The 11,041-nt window shown below is 37.0% G+C and overlaps 1 protein-coding gene across 5 annotated transcripts in view; it reads left to right on the top strand.

The window, feature by feature from the left end:
- The first annotated feature begins 222 nt into the window (after nt 1-222).
- LOC107656978 (CMP-N-acetylneuraminate-beta-galactosamide-alpha-2,3-sialyltransferase 4-like) overlaps nt 223-11,041 on the top strand; it is a 26,666-nt gene continuing 15,847 nt past the window's right edge. For 2 of the 5 annotated variants that reach the window (XM_016444943.1, XM_016444947.1), the window contains exons 1-2: nt 223-607; nt 10,727-10,798. In XM_016444943.1, the coding sequence (XP_016300429.1) occupies nt 10,777-10,798 (22 nt within the window). In that variant the 5' untranslated portion in view covers nt 223-607; nt 10,727-10,776. Of the gene's footprint in view, nt 608-9,731; nt 9,750-10,522; nt 10,799-11,041 lie in introns of those variants that run through there. The other 3 variants (XM_016444945.1, XM_016444946.1, XM_016444944.1) reach the window with 3 other exon arrangements.

Below are 11,041 nucleotides of genomic sequence, written 5' to 3' on the forward strand. Positions count from 1 at the left end.
GCTACAAAACACTATTTTAAAAGCTTTGCCCAGGATGAAAGACCTTGAACACGCTGACCTTTGGTGACAACAAAACAGGGGGTAAGTTGTCACAATGCAACCTATCATTACAACCATGACGCGTGAAACGATTCAGGAAACAAAAACGCGTAGGTCAGAAGACGTAACGAATAAATGCATAATAACACGACCGACTGAACTTTCCTACACAACCCTCTCCCGGTCCGTCCCGTTTGCGCATGCGCTGTGGCGCAGTCTTTAGCGGGTACACTCTGTGCAGTACAGTGATGTGACCCCACTGAAAGAGCCTCCCGAAAACAGCGAGCGAACGATACTAATGTTACTGAGAGCCGAGCAAAGCGACTGTTTCCGTTCTGTGCGTTTGAAGGAGACGCTGAAATCAGTGAAGTCATCTAACGGCGCCTCCCATCCGAAGAGCGAAGACGCCCGTGAGCGCACACACACTTATAGCGCAACTTTGCTCGTAGATGTGACTGTACCGCGCTGTACAGTGTATCTGGGGGAGAGGGGGGGACTATCCGGACAATCACATTCACTTTACGGACTATCTTTGTGTTTTTAACTATATCTAGATACGTGCACCCTGGTAAGTTGATCTAAGTCTCAATCAAGTAAGTGCGCTGCCTACTCCATGTTGAGGATGCCCAAACATGTTGTCTACGTAGGGAGCTCTCACTTCGATTTGAGATCGTTTACATTGCATGCGAAAATAACCCATACATGATTTCTTAGTATCTTTCATGAAGAACTGTCTGGTGAGAAGTTTCAGATTTAAGCTTCTTGTTGCCAGTTGTGCAATAGCTAAGGCTTTTGGTGGTGATGACATTTTGGTTAGTTTGAATTCAGTTGTCATTGACTAGACGCTTTTATCAACAGGTTCAAGCTGGTCTGGTCTCAGTTGGCAAAGCTGGTTTTTTAGCTGGTCTATCTGATTGACAACTGGCCTTCCTGCAGAGAAAACAAAAAAGAGCCCAAACCCATTTAGAACCAGTCTGACTAGGAAACCAGCAAACCAGTTAAGGATTGATTCAATGGTTTTTAGAAGGGTTGATCCAGGAAACACAGAACTCATTCTGTGGTTTGAACCTAGCACTTTTACTTACTGCTTTCATTTACCCAGAACTTTTAACAACTAGAATATCACACAGAAAACAAAAGAGACTAAGACTTGTTTGTTTTACTGGTCTTAGCTGGGTTATGCTAGTTTAGCTGGACTCCCAGCCTGGGCAAGCAACTCTTCATCTAACTGCTGGATTAGAACCTCTCTAAAACCAGCGAAGAGAACCAAGACCTGCAAACCTGGTTAAAATCTGGTTTTCTTACTTGGAAAAAAAATCCTTATTACATTTATCTACATTTTTGTTGTCCAATACACTGTTTAAGGTAGTGTGAATAATTGAAATTGAGCCCATTGTCGAAGTTAATGTTTGTGGCAATTTGCAAGGCAAATGTAAAAGATGGTGATTCGCAAACAGGTTTGTTTGACGCAAATACAAGTATGTCAGGTAAAAATTAAGTGTATGGTTTTGTAATTCTTTAAACGGAAAAGTTGATTTGTTTATTATTGTTGTTATTATTATTATTTAGCAGTATAATAATGTTATTATTATGTGCAGTCATTGACAATATTCCCGAATATTTTTTGCTGTATAGCACACAAAAATGTTACTTGTAAAAAAAAGTAAAAATTAGAGCTACTGTATTATTTACTGTACCCATCCAGGTTGATTTAGAAGGTACCGCATAAAGCACCTTTTTAGGTTACCCAATAAAACTGTACTTTCTCATGAGAGAAGTTTGACCGGCAGTCTTACACTATGCTTCTCTCCTCTCATATCCTTATGAAAGTCAGGGTCTGATTGCATCATGAACGGCTGGCTAAGATGGACAGAACATCTAAACGTTAAGTAATGATTAGCAATTCACTCAATTCACACACAAATTGCATTACACCTTTTTTATCACTGTTTTGAAAGGCAATTGCGTGGTAATGCATTCGTGGTGAGGACATGAGACAGGATGTTTGAGGTGGCTCTTCCTTTAAACGCTTTTATCTTTTAAACATTTGAATTTGCAAATCGGATTCAGCTTCATCTGTGTGTAGTTTTGTTTGAAGCTGAAAAAACAAAAAGCGGTTTAACTGTGGCCCACCATCTGTCTGTGTCTGAAGAACTAGAGGTACATGTGAAGTGCGACTCGGTCTGTTGCTAAAGGATGATTGTGTTCATTTTTATTTACAAGAAGACACAGACATATGTATGAGTTTCAGATCTACGCTATGCATTAAAGGTGGGGTAAGCGATTTCTGGTAGCCAATGTTGACATTTGAAATCACCAAAACAAACACGCCCCTACCCCAAAAGGGTCTCGCCTCTATTTTGATAGCTCCGCCCCACACATACGTACGCAACCCAGGCAACGATTAGTTCTGTGAAACAAAGCAAAACCAATGTTACACCGTGTCTACACCGGACGCAAGTGGTGCGGCGCGACTAAATACTATAGAACTCATTATAATCAGTGATGCTGTCTACACCATAGATATAGCCTATATATACATATCTATGGTCTACACTGGATGCAGCGCGACACGACACGACAAATCCCCGACAGAAACCTGCTGCTGCACTCTATTCATGACGTATTGACACCAATTTCAAATGATTTTCAACGGTCGCTTTGTCGCGTCCAGTTACAAGTTTGTTTTGCTAGTCAGCCCGAATCAGTTTTCTAAAGCATTTTTGAACATTGCTGCGATGATTCAGTTAATCATTCACTTAATGTTATTCTTACATTGATGCACAGAGCCATTTTGGGTTTTGTTTTGCTCATGACGAATAACAATGTCTTCAAATGTAAAAAGTCTAGGCCTTTTCCCAAGTCAGCAGTTCATTGCAACATTTGCTTTTGGTCGTGCTGATAAAGGGCCAAGCTGTGCATGGTTTTGTGAGATAGTATTGTGGCAGTTCAGAGAGAGCTTCTTCTCAGACCACAGGTTAAGCCAGAAGATGTGAACACTGTCAACTTCCCTCTCGTCTGCGAATGACATTTAATCAGCTTTCCACATCATGAGCAGCCATATGTTAAGACATGTTAACACCAAGTCTGATGCGACTAAATTACTCATATTGCTATTGATTTTATTATTATTATTATTATTTTATTTATTGTTTTTTTTCTTTACTCAAAGACTAAGGTTCCCAAACTTTTTTTGCCAGTCAAACCCTTTAGATGTAAAATATTTCCTTGAGATTTTAGGTTATTATTTTGATAATTTAACGACATGTTCATTTGTTCATGGTCGTCATATGTCAGTAAGTAGTCACATGACATGCAAGTAAATGAATAACAAATAAATCAAATGTAAATTCATGTCCCAGTCACATTTTCTTGGTTAAATAAACATTACTTACACTATCAGAAAAAGAAAAAGCTATTATTTTTTATATTTTTTACATTAACAATGTAATCAATATTCTATTTATTAAAGCCATGTATGAATCTCAACAAGTGTTTTTAAGCATTTTACCTTTATTAAAGGCAATAACAATTTAAGCAATATATTTTGTTTGTGAACTTATGTTCAGCTATTCTTTTTAATAGTTAACTCTTAACTATTTTTATATTTTTCGGATCATCAGTCATCAAAGTTCGGTAAATATTGATCACAGATTTACTTTAAATTTCACCAAGCTGATTACCCACTAAAAACTCCACAGATAATATTTTCAGGCCATTTTAAGTCTTAATTTGATGTAACAAAGTGGTTATATCTAAGTCTGTGAGTTGTTTACTTACTTTTTAAAATTAGTCTTCCCATTAACGCCATTATATTGTTCATTCAGACTGATTCACGAATGCACATGAACACAAGAGGCGGGATTTATCGCACGAACCAATCACAGCCGAACATAACCAGTCATATCCAATCATATCGCGATGGAGGCATTGCCTCCTCTCACGGCACGCTTTATACATATGTGTGTGTGTGTGTTTGTGTGTTCTGTTAATGTTCCTATTAAGTTATGAAAATTTTTTTTTCTGAATGTTCAAGAAGATTAATTGTGCAGCCCCTTTAGTTTACTTTGAAGTGCCACTATTATGCCATTTTTTAAGGTTCCTGATGTTGTTTTGGGAGTCTGCAAGGTCAAAAAACGCTTTTGTTTTCTCAAATTATGCATTTAATATCACCTCATTTTCCAACGATTCTCAAACGATTTGTTCGAAGCAGTTCTAAGATTCAGTCTCTCTAAACCCCTCCTTTCTGTGAGCCTGCTCTGCTCTGATTGGTCAGATGACCCAGTCTGTTGTGATTGGTCTACCGCGTGCAGCGTGTGTCGGAAACGATGCGCCCATTGCCATAGTTCCATACTGACGACTCGTTTCAGATGGCCCAGTCTGTTGTGATTGGTCTACCGCGTGCAGCGTGTGTCGGAAACGATGCGCCCATTGCCATAGTTCCATACTGACGACTCGTTTAGGCTGTTCAGAGTCGATTCTTTCTTTTGGGAGATAGTAATTTTATTTATTGTGCACTTTCGGCTTTACATCTTTGCATATTGTTTACATTCACATACAGCTACATTACACACTGCATGCAAGGCGATATTCGAAATGGCATAATAGCGGCACTTTAATGTTATATTTGATATAATTAATTATTACAAAAACCCCATGTGGTTCTCTCATTTTGGAAAAGATATCAGCTGATATGACCTGAAGTCAAATTGAAGTGCAGGTACTTTGCAGTACCTTTTTTCATCAAGACATTCGTATTCTCAAATGAGAACTTGAGAAGCCATGTTCTTTGTTAAATGTACAAATAAATGATAATACCATCAACCCCCCGAACACAAAACTCAATATAGCCACTTTAAGTGCACAATGGTGGCATGGTTCTCTCCTACCTGAGGTTAAACCTGTTACATTTCTACACAGACTTGTTTCAGAGGTCGGGTCGGGACTGTGGCCTCACAGACTTGCAGCATGTGCTGCTCATTAAATGCACCTTGAATACATCTCTGTGTTTTTTACATAGAAAGCGTGCAGAACAAAGTGGAAGACTTGAGCCATCCAGAGAGGTGATGGGGATAGATGTAATTACATGATTTGGGATTGATGTTAAAGCTTTAGTTTAATTGAGTTAGGTGCGTAGGAGTGGTTATTACTGTTTAAACATTCACATCTGTCCGCTGCATTTGCATCTGACGTCAACACTTCATTAGTGGACTGGACGTCTTTGTTTACAGTGAGAATGATGAAGAAAGACAATTTCAAATCCTTAACGGGAGTAATGTGCTATTAAGGATGTTGTTAAAATGTTAGAGCGACATCACATCTTTTAAACGTGACTCATCAGAAAGTTCAGTTTTGTTTTTCAGACTCATAATGTGAAGCTGTTTTTGCACTGGTACCACACTTATTTATTATGAATTAGAGGTTGAACGATTGATCGGTTTGCCGATAAACGAATGCTAAGAGTAAGAAGAAGAGTCCATTTGTAACATTAAGGTTAATAACAGCTATATTGTTCATTGTAGATTTTTAATTTCAACATTTACTAATATATTTTTTAAATTTGTATCTGTTATCATTAGCTAATGCGCTATAATCAACGTACAGGCATAATTAATATATTAATATTTATATTTAAAAAGTATAGTACATTTTCATGTTTATTTATTTTTTTTCTAATAAAGTTGGAGATAGTAATTTTATTTATTGTGCACTTTCGGCTTTACATCTTTGCATATTGTTTACATTCACATACAGCTACATTACACACTGCATGCAAGGCGATATTCGAAATGGCATAATAGCGGCACTTTAATGTTATATTTGATTTAATTAATTATTACAAAAACCCCATGTGGTTCTCTCATTTTGGAAAAGATATCAGCTGATATGACCTGAAGTCAAATTGAAGTGCAGGTACTTTGCAGTACCTTTTTTCATCAAGACATTCGTATTCTCAAATGAGAACTTGAGAAGCCATGTTCTTTGTTAAATGTACAAATAAATGATAATACCATCAACCCCCCGAACACAAAACTCAATATAGCCACTTTAAGTGCACAATGGTGGCATGGTTCTCTCCTACCTGAGGTTAAACCTGTTACATTTCTACACAGACTTGTTTCAGAGGTCGGGTCGGGACTGTGGCCTCACAGACTTGCAGCATGTGCTGCTCATTAAATGCACCTTGAATACATCTCTGTGTTTTTTACATAGAAAGCGTGCAGAACAAAGTGGAAGACTTGAGCCATCCAGAGAGGTGATGGGGATAGATGTAATTACATGATTTGGGATTGATGTTAAAGCTTTAGTTTAATTGAGTTAGGTGCGTAGGAGTGGTTATTACTGTTTAAACATTCACATCTGTCCGCTGCATTTGCATCTGACGTCAACACTTCATTAGTGGACTGGACGTCTTTGTTTACAGTGAGAATGATGAAGAAAGACAATTTCAAATCCTTAACGGGAGTAATGTGCTATTAAGGATGTTGTTAAAATGTTAGAGCGACATCACATCTTTTAAACGTGACTCATCAGAAAGTTCAGTTTTGTTTTTCAGACTCATAATGTGAAGCTGTTTTTGCACTGGTACCACACTTATTTATTATGAATTAGAGGTTGAACGATTGATCGGTTTGCCGATAAACGAATGCTAAGAGTAAGAAGAAGAGTCCATTTGTAACATTAAGGTTAATAACAGCTATATTGTTCATTGTAGATTTTTAATTTCAACATTTACTAATATATTTTTTAAATTTGTATCTGTTATCATTAGCTAATGCGCTATAATCAACGTACAGGCATAATTAATATATTAATATTTATATTTAAAAAGTATAGTACATTTTCATGTTTATTTATTTTTTTTCTAATAAAGTTCAGCACTATTTTACTTGCAGTATTATATTTGCTTTCATTATTTATCCATTAAAAAAAAAACGATTAGTTAATTTTTCAGTTATTTTTTTGCTTCCCAAAAGAATCGTTAGCTAACTATGGTCACAAGTCACATTTTTTGACATCTATTATAAATAGTCTTATCTTTTCGTTTATGTCAGTCCCAAATAAAATAATCAATTGACATGAAGTACCTTTCATTTATAATTAATTTAATAAAAAAAGACACTTCGTGTCACTGCTGATACTGTTACGAACCCCATGTTCCTCCTATTAATGATTTTTTGGTAGTTTTTTATCAGTGAGCTGCTGTGAAATGAAAATGTTTAATGTTTTTCGCCCTTTGCTTTTGGGAGTTTTTGAACTGTTCCCACCCTGTGGTGTATTACTCAACGCCAGAATGATAAAGCATGTGTGTTTACTTGTATTTTCTAGCATGAAGTGTTTCAGAGAAGGGTCTTTTATGCTGAGCATGCTGGGACACACAACAGCTTTGCTCTGAATGAGCCAGGGTTAAACTGGGTAAACAGAGGAGCTGTGAGCTCAAGCCTATCAAGATTCTATTTCCAACAGCTCATAGCTATTTTTATGCCATCTCTCATATGTATTTAAACAAACTTTACTGTTTAACTGCAGATAAATGAATTTAAATGCATGTTAAAATGATGTGGTATTGAGAATATAGTTGTCTCTCTTGGCCATTCTTGCTGCTTATTGCTTGCTAGGTTATGTGCACTTTAGAGGAGTTGTGTCTTTTACTTTAGTCTTTTTTAAGGTTGTTCACATGCTCATCGCACAGTCAGAAAATTTGCCATTCTGTCCCGGAGCAGCAGCTTCAACAGGATTTTTGAAGTTGTGTTTATTGATACCATACTGTTGGTGATTTGTTCGGATAACTCCGTGAAAACAATCATTTTCTCATGGCTCATTACAACTAGTTACATTACATCAAGTTTCCACACATTTAGAATGATTCAGTTGCACAACATTAACCTAGTTTTGGCATAGTTTGACATTCGAGTGAGACTGCCAGGAAAATGTATACATATAAAGCATATTCAATGCAAATAAAGTGTCTGCTTTAATGTCAAAATATGGGTGAAATAATGTTCCATCAACATTCAGTGTAACATATATATTTAGGCTATGTAAAAAAACAACAACAACATTCTGACATACTAAATTGTATTATATTTTAAATGGTTAAAAATGTCTTGCTGACAAATGGGTAAAATCTAGTGGTTTAAAGGATAGTAGCAAATATCGGTAAAGATTTAAATGACAATCAATTAGTGTTTTTGGGAGCTGTGATCCTTAAATGGAGTCTTTTAATTTTATTTTTTTTCTAAATATACCAGACAAGATTTTATTTTTTTTGGTATACAAATTAATGTCGCACTGAATTACATTTTTGTCTGTAAATCATGGTAAACTTTTATGATAGTCATTATTTTTTTGCTCAGACAAAAAAAAAATAAATACATAAAAAATAAAATAAAATAAACAGGACACATTCTAATGTATAAAAAAAATTAAAGCTGTATTAAGCCACACACACACACATATATATATATATATATATATTGATTATTTGTTTTCTTTTTCTGTCCCATTCCTCTTCTTTACATGAAACTTGATGATCATCACAAATTCAGATGTTATCTATTTAGAGCTGACTGACAAAAAAAAAAAAAAAAGAAAACCTTTATGACTGGGACTTTCTATCAGTAAATATACTTACATGCACATGCATCTCCGTTTTTTGTCCTTGCATGCATGCAAACCTGTTGTAAGAGACTCTCAATACAATATTAGGAAGCTTAAAAATGGCATAATAGGGCCACTTGTTTTACTGCCTCTAATGTTCATTTCAACTGGAAACTGCAGCGATCTGTGTACATGTAGGTACGTTTTTTGAGTTTAGCAGACATGTACGTAGAGGCATCAATGAGCCTGGGTAGCCTATTGTCTAGTTTTGGTGAGCCGTGTGAATTATAGCTCGAGTTTCCTTTTCTTAGCTGACATTCGTTGTGATCTTCTGCTGCTGTAGCCCGTCTGCTTCAAGTTTCAATGGCCATTTTTGCCCACAGAAATGCCGTTCATTGGATGTTTTCTCGGGCCATTCTCTATAAACCCTGGTTGTGCATGAAAATCCCAGTAGATAAGCAGTTCCTGAAATAGCAGACCACATCCATGCCACATTCAAAGTCAGTTAAATCACCTTTCTTCCCCATTCTGATGCTCGGTTTGAACTGAAGCAGATTGTTTTGACTACGTCTAAATGCCTAAATGCATTGAGTGGCTTCCATGTGATTGGATATAATAACTATATTGGTGGGCAGAGTTAGTGTAAATATCCTCTGCCAACAAAGCGGGCTTATTTGCACTTAGTGTAAATAGACACTCCAATATAGAAATCCTGGCCAGGATGTGTCCACACTGGCTGCTAACTGGAAATAGCCTTGAAGGCAATTTTACAGGTAGCTTGTTGTGTTTGCTGATGTGATCCTAACTGCACCCTTGCAAAGTCCTGTTCGGGTGGGACAGGACCCCCCCATCTGAGGGTTGTCCCCCCTAAAAATATGATTAAAAACCAGCTGTGTATTGTAAATAACAATGCTTTATACTTTAAATAATCGTGTAAGTAGTAAAGCAACGCAAATGGGACAAAAATGCGTTTTAAGTTTAGAAACATTTTGAGTCTCCCCCTTCCTTGCCTTGCTTTGGTCCAAATGCCTGCTTTCCTCTTTTACATCACCTACACACACACACAAGTCCTGGTGAGAGAGAACAAAGCCAATAGTTGTGGAACGCCAGTAAGTAAGGCTGTCAAGGCTAATTTATTCACTTAAACATCGGATGAAGTGATTATTTTCTCTTTAATACAGATGATGCCAATGTATTTTTATAAGTCCGCTATGTTAGCAATAATAACGTTGCCAGGTTTCACACAACAAAACCCGACAACTGCTACTCAAAACTAGCCCAAACTAACCACGTTTCGAGGGGGTCCCCTGGTAAAATTTGCATTCCAGGGGCTAACTATCACGTTATTGGGGTCGCTTCAACCCGTGGCAACAGTGATAAAGTAACCCAATTCCACGGGAAAACCGCAGACTTGGCAAGACTGTGACGGATAGTAATGTCTACAACGGACACGAGCACTGTCACGGTGTGACCACAACAGCTTGAAGTTGTCTAATTTGGCATGGTCTCCCTGCTGCACTAATAGTAGTAAGGCTTTCCTCTGTGTATACATATCTTTACAAGTACAATTTTAGCAGTATTATTTGTGTCCCCTTCAAAAATTGCTCTTTAGAAATTTTATGTTTATTGTCCCCCCAACTGTTAGACGAAATGTACTCCCCTAGGTGTATTGTTGTCCTGCATCACATGAGATAAACTTGAATTAAAGGGGTCATATGATGCGATTTCAATTTTTCCTTTCTTTTTGGAGTGTTACAAGCTGTTCGTGCATAGAAAAAATCCCTAAAGTTGCAAAGACTAAAGTCTCAAACCCAAAGAGATATTCTTTATAAAAGTTAAGACTGGTCCACGCCCTCCTAAAATGCCTCCCATGCCCCCACATGTCTATGTCACATATAAAAAGTGAGTAAGTGAAACATACTCAACAGACAGGCGAAACCTTGCGAGGACTGTTAATTTTACCCTCCTGTGTGCCTTCTGTGGTGTTTTTTTTTGTGGGGTATCTTACATTTCACATGTCACGTACAGACATGAGGTGGGAACGTGTAGTTTCTACAGGATGTGATGTGATGTTGTGTTTCCTCAGGAGAGCAGTATGGGCAGTTCAGCAATCAGAGGGCAAAGGCATGAGTGAAGATGACCTTAAAAGCAGCCAAAAGTGAGTATGCAAACACACACATAAATAGTACAGGGGTATTTGGTGTGTCGGGCAGGGTACACTTTAAACAGCATTTTTTTCTGTGTAATCACATATAAATTGATAGACTATATGGAAAATATGTAATATGTTTTAAATCATTTTGTGCAAAAAAAAAAGTTATTTCCCTAGAATCTGACAACAAAGAACCAGACTCAGAAAGTAATGAATGGATAAAACGTTTCTGGACAATCTTTTTTTTTT

The sequence above is a fragment of the Sinocyclocheilus anshuiensis genome, unplaced genomic scaffold (assembly GCF_001515605.1).
Source record: "Sinocyclocheilus anshuiensis isolate Anshui unplaced genomic scaffold, SAMN03320099.WGS_v1.1 scaffold1052, whole genome shotgun sequence".
In the NCBI taxonomy this organism is placed as follows: domain Eukaryota; kingdom Metazoa; phylum Chordata; class Actinopteri; order Cypriniformes; family Cyprinidae; genus Sinocyclocheilus; species Sinocyclocheilus anshuiensis.